The sequence below is a fragment of the Pleurodeles waltl genome, chromosome 12 (genome assembly GCF_031143425.1).
Source record: "Pleurodeles waltl isolate 20211129_DDA chromosome 12, aPleWal1.hap1.20221129, whole genome shotgun sequence".
NCBI lineage: Eukaryota > Metazoa > Chordata > Amphibia > Caudata > Salamandridae > Pleurodeles > Pleurodeles waltl.
The window spans coordinates 86,313,648-86,329,002 of record NC_090451.1 but is presented as its reverse complement, the minus strand read 5'-3'; the positions used below and the strand labels follow the sequence as shown (position 1 = coordinate 86,329,002).

The window sequence follows — 15,355 nt, the reverse complement described above, 5'->3', positions numbered from 1 at the left end:
TCATGGAGTGAGTTATAGATACTTCAATTAACTATCACTTGTGAATTTCAGTGTTTTCTTTTTAGTTTAATATGTTATGATGTAACTGACATTTATTTTCACAGAATTTTAAAATCACATTTAACCTTTGTTTTTTCTAGTGAATTTCTAGTTTTTTTTTGTTTTTCTTTAATGTAACACAATTTTTTTTTTTTACCATAACCTACTATACCTACCCCACCAGAGGCAGTGCACAGTGTGGGGTTGGGTGCAGGGCCTGGCTGTCCAACCCCATGTCAGGCACTGCCTTTGGCAATGCACGGTGTGATATTGAGCGAAGGGCCCATGGCCATGCACTGTGCCCAACCCCTTATGGTCAGACAAGCCTGCGCTGGGCATTGCCTTTGACTGTGCACATCATGGAGCTGGGCGCGGGGCCAGAACCCAACACCCTGGGGTGCTCAAACCCCCACCTATTTTTTTTACAGAACTGAAGACTACGGTTCTGCTGGAAAATCTCTCCAGGACTCCACTGATCAACATAGTAGCCCTACGGATCTCCTGGGCCGCAGAAGAAAACCGTAGTTTTTAATTTACACCTAAGGGTGGGTACATCTGAAACTCATAACAATACTTAGGGGGTCATGGTACCCCTTCCCAGTACACATATGCTTTCTAAGTTTTTTAAAGACACAGAGGCTGAGTCTCTAAATCCTAACATGTGGCCACAACTTTTTCTTCAGGTTATGGCCAGCCAATATGATCACTTGGTTTGAGCTTGTGGGTCTGCGGACCATTGTGGTGGACCCGTGATAGTACCGAGGCACAAAACATACATAAACTTTGAACCTTAATTTCTCAAAAACTACTGAACATATTTATACCAAATCACAAAACGCACACGTTTTGCTAAATTTTGTGTAATTCCATACAACTGATTTTTCTGAATCGCTGTTCAAATTTCCTTTGAAAAATTGCATTTTGGGACATATCTTTTTCTTAGCCTCCCATTTGAGAGATAGATAGAAACACCTGGAAACTTTCCAGGAAGGAGCTGAGGTGGATGGGACTTTTTTTGTAAGGTTTCGTGAAGATTTGTCAAAGACATTAGCAAACCCAAAAATCTATTTGAAGGCATTTGTCGAAACGCGTTGAAATTTGGCCGGGACAGCGTGATGGGGATTTAATTTTGCTTTCAACTTTAGATATATATGTTTTTTCCACAATAAATAGTCGATGAACTTTATAAACAAATTATTTTGGATATCTTTTTTCTGCTAATTACACACGATCCTTGGGACATTGTACAGCCGCCCGGTGACTGAAAAACTTTTCACTGCTTTTCGAATCACATATATATATATATATATATATATATATATATATATATATATATATATATATATATATAATATATAGCGGTCAGTTATAGTCAGGATCTAGTTTCTATAGAAAATGCTTTTTTTTTTACTTGCCTCTATCTTTGGCACTTTGATTAATCTTCATAACATTTTTCCATAAATATGACGCTCACATCAGCTGCTATTTGATGGTTTTAGGGTGATCGATCAAGAAGGGACTGAGAAAAAGGGGGGCCCCAAAACATGTTTTCTTAATAGGATTAGCGGCCTAACCACTGGACGGATTTACACCAAATTTGTCAGAAAGCCAGCTCTTGGTACAGAAAGTGACCTTTTTGTAATTTGGTGTAAATCCGGTCAGTAGTTTTCTAGTTATTAAATGAAAAACACATTTTTATAGATAGGGACGAGGATCCTCCTTGGATCCTCCTCGGATCTTCCGTTGATTCAGAGGAAAAGCAAGGCCCTGATTGGCTGGCCATAACCTGACAGAAAAGTGGTGGCTGACATTTTGTTTCTCACATTGCCTGGGGGATTGGAAAAAGCTGTGTAAAAACATATAAGGGCTCAGGACACAGGTATCCTGACCCCATAAGACACGTAGAGGGGTTCCCTTAGGGACTCCTCATGGGCAAAACATTGTTTTTTTTTTTTCAGGCCAATCCACAGATTCAAGGATCCTCCTCATATCCTGGGGAAAAGCAAAGCCCTGATTGGCTTGGCACAACCTGACACAAATATTAGCATGTGTCTTAAAAAAACCATAGAAATTCACTGAAAAAAACAAAGGTTACAGGGACATTATAGTTAGGATGATGTTTTACCCAAATAGGAGTCGGAACAATGCATGCTGGAACCACGCATGCCTAAACAACGTGTTCGGAACAACAACTGCGTTGCTACCACGAATGCCTTAACAACAATTTTTTGTTGTAAAGGCATTCCTGGTAAAGGCATGCATGAACGGCATGCGTGGTTCCAGCATGCGACTCCCCCCCTAACACAATCGTACCCCAACCCCCCACCCCTGAAAACAATTCTACCACTACCCCAATTCCCCCTCACCCCCACCGACCCCCCCACCCCACCCCTAAAACTACCACAACCCCCTGCCCCGAAAAACCTAAACTTCCCGACCCCCCTCCCCAAAACTACCACGATCCCCCACCCCCTAAAATCTAAACTACCCCGACCCCCCACCCTGCCCCTCAAAACAAAAAATACCCCACCCCTAAACCTAAACTACCCGACCCCCCACCCCCTAAAAACTTAACTATCTGCACCCCGCCCCTAAACCTAAACTACCCCGACTGCCCACCCCACCCTTAAACCTAAAAATGCCCCAACCCCCCACCCCTGCCCCTAAACCACCCAACCCCCCACCCACAAAAACTAAAAATACCCTCACCCCCTACCCCTGCCCCTAAAACAAAAAATGCCCGACCCCCCTCCCCGTCCCTAAACCTAAACCACCCTATCCCCCATCCCCAAAATCTAAAAATGGCCGACCCCTCACCCCTGCCCCTAAAACTAAAAATGCCCTGATGCCCCTAAACCTAAACCACCGACCCCCACCCCTAAAAACTAAAAATGCCCCAGCCCCGTTTACCTGATCACGTCCTCCTATAAAGCTGACTCCCTTCTTCTGTGCCTTAACCACGCATATGCGTTGTTCAGCACATGCGTGGTTAAGGCACTGAACAAGGAAGCCATGGTTAACAAAAGCGTTGTTCTGCTTTCGTTGTCCACAACTTTGTTGTTCGGGAGTCGTGGATGGGGATGTTTCCCATTTTACCCATATAAAACCATAGAAATTCAGCAGTTATAGTTATATTTATAGTTATACTTATCTGAAGAACTATAACTTGTGTTGGAAAGTCAGTTTGGGCAACGAAGTATAGTTTCTTAACATAACTGTAAGTTATGGTTTTGTGTGGGCAAAATGTCAACCTAACTATAAAGTCCCTGTAACCTTTGATTTTTTTCAGTGAATATATATATTTAGATATATATATATATAGATATATATATATATATATATATATCTTCAAGGTATTTAGATGTGAAGTTAAGAATAGTTGAATACATTTTTTGACTGCTCTGTATGTTTCGTTCACTATCCTACATCTTGCTTTTCACAGGACTTTATCACAAGAATGAAAGGTCTTCACCACTACTGGATCGGATTAACTGATATTCATGAAGAAGGTACCTGGAAGTGGTTGGATGGATCTGCATTGCAAAAAGACAGGTGAGATGAACACAATGTGATGGAATTTATTCTTCTGTAACTGCACTACTCAGGCATTCAGGCAGTTTACATCAAACAACAGCGCTGATATAGTGGAGCCACAGATTAGACTCAATAGAAACATACAACAGTCGTCACTTTCAACCTAGTGGATCATAATTGTAGATAACTTATGCCCAGTGACAGGAGTGAGTAGGTCTGATTTTCAAAGTGAGAAATGTAAGGGTCTGCAGGCCATGAGTTACCTGTTTTAGAGGTAGTGAATGCAGAACATCCTCCGAAATTGGAGTTTGTTCCATCAGCCATTGACTCACTCAGTAAGGCCCTCGTAAATGTGGCTGACATTAAGTATCATCATGATGTATCATAGACGTGTGTTATGAAGAGTTTATATGAATAACAATTTATCATGTACCATTTAGAATGGTGTAGTTTAGGGCAATAGAAAAGGTCATCCTTTTCTGAAGAGGAATGTTTTGAATAGTTCTCCGAACCATAGCAGCATTTTATGAGGTTGATGCCTTCTGAGCATGCTCTCCAGAGTTTGGGGTTAAGCAGGCATAAGCATATCAAGCATTTTTTTTACTTTTTCTTTAGGCACGTACAGCATACGTTTGGATTTCTTATGTCCTCTCATTTAGTTGTGTAATCCACTAAGTATAGCTTATGTACCTTCAATTAAAGCTTAGGAGGAGGAGCAGATGACCATTGGGCTCAATATCCTAAAGGGGGATTAAAAGAATGCGCATCATGAACCTGTTTACATGGAATAACTGCAAACCTACCTATAACCCAGTGGCATGGCCAGACTGAAATTAAATCTCACTATTCTGTACCAAGCAAACACAATAAGCTTCTCTATTGTGTGGTGGAAAGATGGGTTTCTTCTATTTTGGAGTAATGGACCTACATGCTGCATTACTATCTTAGGGTATGTTCCCAAGTACAAGAAACCTCCTCATCATGCCACCATTGGAGTACAGTTCAAAATATCCTGTTTTTCTGCTCAGCCATCCTGCACTTTGTGCAGTTGTTGGACCTGGCCTTTTTACAGGGTCATCCCAAAACTTTTTGCCTCCTTCCTCCAATTTTTTCTCACTTCTTGTTGTTGGCTTTTGAACTCTGGGCACTTTGTCACTGCTATGCAGTGCTGAAGTGCATATGCTCTCTGTGTAAATTGTACTGTTGATTGGTTTATCCATGATTGGCTATTTGATTTACTTGTAAGACCCTAGTAGAGTGCACTATATGTGCCTAGGGCCTGTAGATTAAATGCTACTAGTGGGCCTGCAGCACTGATTGTGCCACCCACTTAAGTAGCCCCTTTACCTTGTCTCAGGCCTGCCATTGCAAGGCCTGTGTGTGCAGTTTCACTGCCACTTCGACTTGGCATTTAAAAGTACTTGCCAAGCCTAAAACTCCCCTTTTTCTACAATAAAGTCACCTGTAATGTGTGCCCTAGGTAGCCCCTAGAGCAGGGTGCTGTGTGGGTAAAAGGCAGGACATGTACCTGTGTAGTTTATTTGTCCTGGTAGTGTAAAACTCCTAAATTAGTTTTTACACTACTGTGAGGCCTGCTCCCTTCATAGGCTAACATTGGGGCTGCCCTCCTACATTGTTGAAGTGGTAGCTGCTGATCTGAAGGGAGTAGGAAGGTCATATTTAGTATGGTAAGAATAGTAATACAAAATCCTGCTGACTGGTGAAGTTGGATTTAATATTACTATTTTTGAAATGCCACTTTTAGAAAGTGAGCATTTCTCTGCACTTAAATCTCTCTGTGCCTTACAATCCACGTCTGGCTAGGTTTAGTTGACAGCTCCTTGTGCATTCACTCAGACACACCCCAAACACAGGGTACTCAGCCTCACTTGCATTCATCTGCATTTTGAATGGGTCTTCCTGGGCTGGGAGGGTGGAGGGCCTGCCCTCACACAAAGGACTGCTACACCCCCTACTGGGACCCTGGCAGACAGGATTGAACTGAAAGGGGACCTGGTGCACTCCTAGGCCCCTCTTTGAAGTCTCCCCCACTTCAAAGGCACATTTTAGTATAAAACAGGGCCTCTGCCCTACCACCTCAGACACTTGCTGGAGAAGAAACCTGAACCAGAACCTGCATCCTGCCAAGAAGAACTGCCTGGCTGCCAAAAGGACTCACCTGACTGCTTTCTACAAAGGACTGCTGCCTTGCTGAACTCTTGCCTTGCTGCAGAAGTGCTCTCCAAGGGCTTGGATAGAGCTTGCCGCCTGTTCCCTGAAGTCTCAGGACCAAAAAGACTTCTCTTTTTCAATTGGACTCCTTGTGCGCTGAAAGATTTGATGCACAGCTTGCTCCGCAGTGAAACATTCACTGCACGCCGATCCGGAGAGACGCCGCTCGACCCCGCAAGGAAAAGATCGACGCAACACCTGCGGTGCGACCGGAACTTCGACGCACGGCCCGCCTGGACAACGCCGCCCGACTTCCAGAGAGGAAATCGACGCGACGCCTGCCGTGAGGGAGAAATTCCACGCACAGCCCACCGGAACGACGCGCAGCCGGATAACAAGCTCAGGATTCCACGCACAGACCCCGGGACATCTGGTAATCCCGCAACCCACAGGAGACTGCCCGCGTGTCGGAAAACGATGCACGTCTTCCCCGCGTGAAAAATAACGACGCAAGTCCGTGTGTGAAGGGGCAAAACTGACGCACACACCATTTTTCCACGCATCTTCTCCTCTGCGGCCCTCTGTGGCGATTTTCCACTCCAAACCAGGTACTTTGTGCTTGAAAGAGACTTTGTTTGCTTTTTAAAGACTTAAGATACTTTATATAACTTTTCAGTGATATCTCTGAAAATTCATATTGCATCTTTTATCGTTTTGACCTGCAAATACCCAGAAAAAATATTACATATTTTTTCTAAACACTGTGTGGTGTATTTTTGTGGTGCTATATTGTGTTATTGTATGATTTATTGCACAAATACTTTACACATTGCCTTCTAAGTTAAGCCTGACTGCTCAGTGCCAAGCTACCAGAGGGTGGGCACAGGATAATTTGGATTGTGTGTGACTTACCCTGACTAGAGTGAGGGTCCTTGCTTGGACAGGGGGTAACCTGACTGCCAACCAAAGACCCCATTTCTAACAGCAGTGTTGTACTATTTCAAATGAGGACCAAAAGCATTCACAAAAGACAGTGAAAGAGAGTTAGGCCCAGAGTTCTAGTTGTGTAGAGGAGTATTCACCTCATCTAGTATTTGCCATTGCTTCGGGGTGAGTTATACATATTGAGATTTAAACTTTGAAATGAGGCATAAACCACAGAATCGGTACTGAGCACACGCAATTCAATATGTTTTTAGACCTTTTTGCCCCAACAAATTCTGGCAGATTTGAAATCTATCAGCTGAAAACTGAGAATGTGATAAATATTATGCACTTTGTAATTCTGATCCCTCTGCAAATTTCTTTTTGCACAGGGATCGGAATTGAGCCCCAAACTTGCAACCAAGGACTATGAGAAGAACGTTTAGCTGATATCTTTTCTCAGCTCATAGTGTGTTTACTCCACTAATCTCAATGTGATGGGTAAGCAAATTTCTGCAACTTTTCCTACTCCTTCTTTATATAGGTTGTTACCTTAGGAAATTTTACAAGTAGAAATAAATAATAGAAAACACGGTTTTATGTATAAACCCTAAAACAAAAGATTTCTGCTTAAAAAAAGTTGCCGGCAAATACTCAAACACTTTTTTGTAGCAGTCTTTGAAAGGGACAAGGTTACGCCAGATTTCAACACTACTTAAAAAATGTTAAATTGCCAAGTTAAGCACTATTTTGAATTTCTAAATGTAAAGCATTGATCTCTGCTCCTATTAATTAAATACAACTAAAAATCCTAAACAATATGAGTCAGGAAGCCTCTGTCATGCATTGTGCTTAAGCTAAGACTTGCTATTTGGACTCTTAGAAGTATTATTTGACTGGCGGATGGTGAGTTTTGTTCTCTTCTGTGTCGTCATGAGTACCATGCCAATTCCCTTTGCCTAAATTGGATCCACCATTGGCTGATCTGCCTTCTGCTTTGCTATTGGAAGTGAAAAGAAATCCTGGCTCCTCAATACTTTTTCAACTGACTTCCAGCTTTCATTTTGTTGTGGAAGCAATTTACATCCAAGTCTTTAGGGTCCAGATCATAAAACATTTTTGACTGGTGATATTTCATGTCCTTGGTAAGTTAGGGCCATATGTACGAACACATTTTCCCACTGACACAGAATTGGAAAAACCCTTTGCTACATCTGGCCCTTAATGTAGTACTTGGAGTAAACATATTTTGATACCATATTTTGAAAGCAGGCCTCTCAAGATGGTAACGTACAACAGTATTGATATATTAACTCCCTCTATAACTACTCTATAATAATTCCCTCCTGCCTCCCCCTCCTCCTCACCGTCCGTTTTCCTTTTCTAAATCCAAGAACCCCTGCCGCAGCATCCCTGCTGCCCCTCCCGCCTCCTCCTCACCGTCAGTTTTCCTTTTTGCTTTTCCCGCTGCTGCTAATCCCTGCGTCCCCACCCCCCAGCGTTCCCATTCGCCCAGCCCTCCCTCCTCCGAGCTGCCACTTCCTCCCTCCTCCCCATTTATGGCAGCTGCAGCGTGGTAACAAGGAGCAACCCTTGGTCACTCCTCGCACCGCCGCCCGCTCCGCCTCCACTTGGCTGTTCCCTTTTTCTTAAAATCCCTGCTGCTGCATCCCCGCGGCCCCTCCCGCCTCCCCCTCTTCTTCACCATCAGTTTTCCTTTTTGCTTTTCCCGCCGCTGTTAATCCCTGAGGCCCCACCCCCCCCAGCCTTCCCATTTGCCCAGCCCTTCCTCCTCCCAGCTGCCACTCCCTCCCTCCTACCCATTTATGGCAGCCACTTCGCAGATGCGCCGCTGGCGCGCCAAAGGCAAGCCCGCTGCTGCTAATCCCTGCGGCCCCACCCCCCAGCCTTCCCATTCACCCAGCCCTCCCTCCTCCGAGCTGCCACTCCCTCCCTCCTCCCCATTTATGGCAGCCGTGGCGCAGTAACAAGGAGCAACCCTTGGTCGCTCCTCGCACCGCCGCGCCGCCTCCACTTGGCCGTTCCCTTTTTCTTAAAATCCCAGCTGCTGCATCCCTGCGGCCACTCCCGCCTCCCCCCTCCTCCTCACCGTCAGTTTTCCTTTTTGCTTTTCCCGCTGCTGCTAATCCCTGCGTCCCCACCCCCCAGCGTTCCCATTCGCCCAGCCCTCCCTCCTCCGAGCTGCCACTTCCTCCCTCCTCCCCATTTATGGCAGCTGCAGCGTGGTAACAAGGAGCAACCCTTGGTCACTCCTCGCACCGCCGCCCGCTCCGCCTCCACTTGGCTGTTCCCTTTTTCTTAAAATCCCTGCTGCTGCATTCCCGCGGCCCCTCCCGCCTCCCCCTCCTCCTCACCATCAGTTTTCCTTTTTGCTTTTCCCGCCGCTGTTAATCCCTGAGGCCCCACCCCCCCCAGCCTTCCCATTTGCCCAGCCCTTCCTCCTCCCAGCTGCCACTCCCTCCCTCCTCCCCATTTATGGCAGCCACTTCGCAGATGCGCCGCTGGCGCGCCAAAGGCAAGCCCGTCTGCACCTGTCCGCGCCAAGACCGCGCCCAGCGCCAGTCCCTCTGGCCCCCACAGACAAATCTACTCCCCCTTCACCCTCCACTCACTCAACCCAGGCCCCCGCCCCACCTGCACCCTTTCCAGCCTCACACACACTCAAGGCCCCTTCACCTGCTACACCTGTCATTTCTCCTGCTCCTCATCCCTCACACCACACACCAACCATAGCGACCCCCCCTACAACAAACACAACACCCCCAACGTAATACTCACCTGCTCTGCCCCCACCCCCACCAACCAGCCCGCCGCACACCACCCCACAACCAGAACACACCACGCAACAACAGCCTTATGCACCACACCAACACCACCGACCACAACCACCTCAACTGCCTGCTCCTCAACACCCGCTCCCTTCACAAACATGCCATAGAACTCGGGACCTCATCACATCACACCCACCTGACATCGCCTTCCTCACGGAAACCTGGACCAACCCCTCCTCGGAACCCGACATAGCCATCACCACCCCCAAGGGATACAAACTCCAACGCAAAGACCGCCTCAACAGGCCAGGTGGTGGCATCGCCATCCTACACAGGGACACCATCAAAGTCACCATCAGCTCCCAAGACACTATCGACAAACACAGAACACATGCACTTCTTAATCCACATTAACAACAACTCCACCTTCAGAGGTACACTTATCTACAGACCCCCAGGACCACGCCCGCCTTCTGCGACACCATCAGCTCACACGCCCTCACCTCCACAGACTACATCCTCCTCGGTGATTTCAACTTTCACTTGGAGAACCTTCAAGACCACAACTCAACCTCCTTCATAGACAACCTCGCCAACCTCAGACTCATACAACTGGTCACCGCACCCACCCACTCAGCAGGACACACGCTCAACGCAATTTTCACCTCAAGCCAACACATAGCCTACACCCACACCACCAAACTCCACTGGACTGACCACCACTGCGTCCACTTCTCCTTCACCAAACCCCCCACACACCACCATCAACACAACACACCCTATCGCATGTGGGACAAGATCCCCACAGAATGCCTGAACTCCAAACTGGCTCACAACCTCCCCCCCTCACCAACGATCCCAACACAGAAGCAGACAACCTCTCTAAATGGATCACTACCTGTGCAGACACACTAGCCCCCCTCAGAAAACATATCGCCACCGGCAACATCAAGAATGCCCCATGGTTCACCCCCAAACTCCAAGACTCCAAGCGCAAATGCCGCCAAGCGGAGAAAATAGGGTGACAAGAACCCTCTACAACCAACTTCTCCACCCTCAAAACCACCATTCGCACCCATCACCAACTCATACGCACCGCCAAAAGAGATCACTACAAGACACGCCTTGACAACAACTCTCAAAACAGCAAAGAACTCTTCACCATCATTAATGAGCTAGCCAAACCCAAAGCCAGCAACATAGACCCCACACACACACAGCCCCTATGTGACGCCATCTCTAACCACTTCCACCACAAAATCCTGGACATCCACAACAGCTTCATACCACACACACCCCCCACCCAAACCACTCACTCACCCAACTCAACCCCCACACATGACCCCCCCACCACACTCACCACCTGGTCCCCCACCACACACGAAGGAACCAAAAAAACCATGAACTCCATCCACTCCGGATCCCCCTCCGACCCCTGTCCTCATCGCATCAACAACAAAGCAAGCCCAACCATCGCCCCCATACTCCGTAACATAATCAACTCCTCTTTCGACTCCGCCACCTACCCAAACCCCTGGAAGCACGCAGAAATCACTGCTCTCCTAAAAAAAAACAAGGCCGACCCGGAGGTCCTCTCCAACTATCGCCCCATCTCCCTCCTCCCTTTCCCCGCCAAGGTTGCCGACAAACTAGTCAATGCCCGCCTTTCCCACTTTCTCGAAGAAAACAACACTCTTGACCCCTCACAATCCGGGTTCCGCAAGAACCACAGCACGGAAACCGCCCTCATCACATGCACTGACGACATCAGGACCAAAGTCGACAAAGGCGAGACCGTCACACTCATCCTCCTAGACCTCTCCATGGCCTTTGACACTGTCTGCCACCACACACTCTGCACACACCTCCACAACACAGGAATTCGCCACAAAGCCTTTGACTGACTCACCTCCTTCCTCACCCATCGGACCCAAAGAGTCCGCCTTCCACCTTCCCACTCCACCCCTACCAAGATCATCTATGGAGTCCCCCAAGGGTCCTCCCTCAGCCCCACACTCTTCAACATTTACATGATCCCCCTAGCCAACATCCACCGACCACACGGAATCACTATCCTCTCCTACGCAGACAACACCCAACTCATCCTCTCCCTCACCTGCAACCCCACCACCGCCAAAACCAACCTACACGCTGCTCTCATCGACACCGACAACTGGATGACAACTAACCACCTCAAGCTTAACTCCAACAAAACCGAGATCATCATCTTCGACCCAAACAAAACCATATGGGATGACTCCCGGTGGCCCCCGCTCCCACCCCGCAAACCACACACCCAACCTCAGCATCATCCTGGACCACTCCCTCTCCATGACACAGCAAATCAATGCACTAACCTCCTCCTGCTTCCACACACTCGGCACTCTAAAAAAATCCTTGAAATGGATTCCCCCAGAGACCAGGAAGACAGTCACCCATGCACTCATCAGCAGCAGACTAGACTACGGTAACGCCCTCTATGCTGGCACCACACTCAAACTCAAACGCAAACTCCAGAGAATCCAAAACACAGCCACAAGCCTCGTCCTTGGCCTCACCCGCCACAAACGAATCTCACCACACCTCAAATCCCTTCACTGGCTCCCCATAGACAAGAGAATCACTTTCAAGATCCTCATCCACGCACACAAATCCCTCCACAACACTGGCCCGACCTACCTCAATGAAAGAGTGAACTTCCACACTCCCACCCGCAACCTCCGATCAGCCGACCTCGCACTAGCTACAATCCCCTGCATCCAACGAACCACCACAGGAGGCAGGGCCCTCTCTTAACTCACCCCCACAACCTGGAACTCCCTCCCCACCAAACTCCTCAAAACCAAAGACCTCCTACTCTTCAGAAAAAACCTCAAGACATGGTTGTTCGAACAGTGACCCCTCCCTCACCCCCCCCCCCACAAGCGCCTTGAGACCCTCATGGGTGAGTAGCGCACTCTATACATTTTTTTCGATTGATTGATTGATATTAATTGAGTTTAAGTGGGTTTTCAACCTTGTACAAGTATCATCACCAGGTTTTGCACTCCAAATGATCAAATGGAAAGCAGAAGACATCAATAGAGGCAGCCTTTATGTGGTCCTTGTTGACCTAAAGGCTGCCTTTGAAACAGTACCTAGGAGGAGGCTTTGGGAGATACTCAAGGAAATGAGGGTGCTGTTGCATTTATTGGGCATAATTGTGAGGCTCCATGAAAAACAACTTATTGCAGATCCACTGGGGCCCCAACGGCCCAGTAGCAGTGGAAAAGGGGGGTGAGGCAGGGCTGCGTTCTAGCCCCAACCCATTTTTCTATTGTTTCATTAAAATTCCTCATGGAATATGAAAATGACTCCCCTACTTTGGGTGGCTTTAAAAGCTTGACAGCTGACAGTTCCCTTTTGGTTTCAAAATCCCCATAGGGTATGCAAAAACTGATAGAGAGGTTCAACTTGTTTAGTTCAATACAAGGATTAAAGGTCAAATCAAGAAAAACGAAGAATATGGCAAATAAACCATGCAAGTGCACAAGGTTTACGGGGGGCATACCTTGGGGAAAGCAAGAGTAGAAAGGGTGGATGAATTAGATTAATTTGATTACCTTGGGATCTGACTATGAAGTAAAAACAGCTGGTCAACCCAAATCACAAAGAGTACCATGCTGTTTAAGCATGGATCAGCAGCGATACTCAGATTGGCAGATAAGACATCATTTCGCCCAGTCTCCCCAGCGCTTGAGATATATAGGGCTCTGGCAGTGGGAGGTGCTATATATGGTGATGAGCTCTGGGAAAGTAGTAACATTGGCTTGCTACAGGTGGCAGAAAACACCTTTTTTTAGATCCATCCTCAAATTCCCAAAGGTACACCTCGAGCCTCCTAACTACTAGATTTGAATCAAAACCCTACTGTAGGAAAGTACCATCTTTCCTGGCATGTTACCCCCATTATTATTTGTGTGTATGTTTGTTTTTGCCTGTGTCACTGGGATCCTGCTAGCCAGGACCCGAGTGCCCATAAAGTATGCCCTGTATGTGTTCCCTGTGTGGTGCCTAACTGTATTACTGAGGCTCTGCTAACCAGAACCTCAGTGTTTATGCTCTCTCTGCTTTCAAAATTGTCACTGCATGCTAGTGACTAGTTTTACCAATTCTCATTGGCACACTGGAACACCCTTATAATTCCCTAGTTTATGGTACCTAGGTAACCAGGGTATTGGGTTCCAGGAGATCCCTATGGGCTGCAGCATTTCTTTGACCACCCATAGGGAGCTCAGACAATTCTTACACAGGCCTGCCACTGCAGCCTGCGTGAAATAACATCCACGTTATTTCACAGCCATTTTCACTGCACTTAAGTAACTTATAAGTCACCTATATGTCTAACCCTCACCTGGTGAAGGTTAGGTGCAAAGTTACTAAGTGTGAGGGCACCCTGGCACTAGCCAAGGTGCCCCAACATCATTCAGGGCAATTTCCCCGAACGTTGTGAATGCGGGGACACCATTACACGCGTGCACTACATATAGGTCAATACCTATATGTGGCTTCACAATGGTAACTCCGAACATGGCCATGTAACATGTCTAGGATCATGGAATTGTCACCCCCAGTACCATTCTCCAGTATAGAGCCCGGGTACTGCCAAACTAGCTCTCTGGGGGGTTTCCTGGCAGCTGCTGCCAACCCTCAGAAAGGTTTCTGCCCTCCTGAGGAGGTCTGGGCAGCCGAGTCCCAGGAAGGCAGAACAAAGGATTTCCTCTGAGAGATGGTGTTACACCCTGTCCCTTGGGAAATAGGTGTGAAGGGCTGGGGAGGAGTAGCCTCCCCCAGCCTCTGGAAATGCTTTGAAGGGCACAGATGGTGCCCTCCTTGCATAAGCCAGTCTACACCGGTTCAGGGATCCCCCAGCCCTGTTCTGGAGCGAAACTGGACAAAGGAAAGGTGAGTGACCACCCCCCTGACCTGCACCTCCCCAGGGGAGGTGCCCAGAGCTCCTCCATTGTGTCCCAGACCTCTGCCATCTTGGATGCAGAGGTGTGAGGGCACAATGGACAGCTCTGAGTGGCCAGTGCCAGCAGGTGACGTCAGAGACCCCTCCTGATAGGTGCTTACCTCTCTCTGTAGCCAATCCTCCTCTGAGGGCTATTTAGGGTCTCTCCTGTGGGGTTCTCTTCAGATTCTGAATGCAAGAGCTCACCAGAGTTCGTCTGCACTTCTCTCTTCGACTTCTGCCAAGGATCGACCGCTGACTGCTCCAGGACGCCTGCATAACCACAACAAAGTAGTAAGAAGACTACCAGCAACATTGTAGCGCCTAATCCTGCCGGCTTTTTCAACTGCTTCCTGGTGGTGCATGCTCTGAGGGCTGTCTGCCTTTACCCTGCACTGGAAATCCCAAAGAAATGTCCCATGGGTTGAAGGAGTCTTCCCCCTGCTACCGCAGGCACCAAACGTCTGCTTCACCAGGTCCTCTGGGTCCCCTCTCCTCTCGACGAGCATGGTCCCTGGAACACAGGAGCTGAATCCAAGTGACCCCCACAGTCCAGTGGTCCTTCTGTCCAAATTTGGTGGAAGTAAGTCCTTGCCTCCCCATGCCAGACAGTAATTCTGTGGACTACGTGAACTGCAGCTGCTAGGGCTTCTGTGCACTCTTGCAAGGATTCCTTTGTGCACAGCCTAGCCCAGGTCCCCAGCATTCCGTCCTGCATTGCCTAACTTGCTGAGTTGGACTCCGGAGTCGTGGGACCCTCTTTTGTTTTTCTGAGTTGACCGTCGTCCTCAGATCTTCTAAGTGCCTGTTCAGGTGCTTCTGCAGGTGCTGCCTGATTCTGCATGGACTCTCTGTGTTGCTGAGTGCCCCCTCTGTCTCCTCCTCCAAGGGACGACCTCCT

The 15,355-nt window shown here is 47.8% G+C and overlaps 1 protein-coding gene across 1 annotated transcript in view; it reads left to right on the top strand.

The window, feature by feature from the left end:
- Positions 1–15,355, top strand: part of LOC138268164 (asialoglycoprotein receptor 2-like) — a 57,115-nt gene that overhangs the window by 33,998 nt on the left and 7,762 nt on the right. The window contains exon 6 of the mRNA XM_069217585.1: positions 3,482–3,591. Coding sequence (XP_069073686.1) covers positions 3,482–3,591 — 110 coding nt within the window. The remainder of the gene's footprint in view (positions 1–3,481; positions 3,592–15,355) is intronic.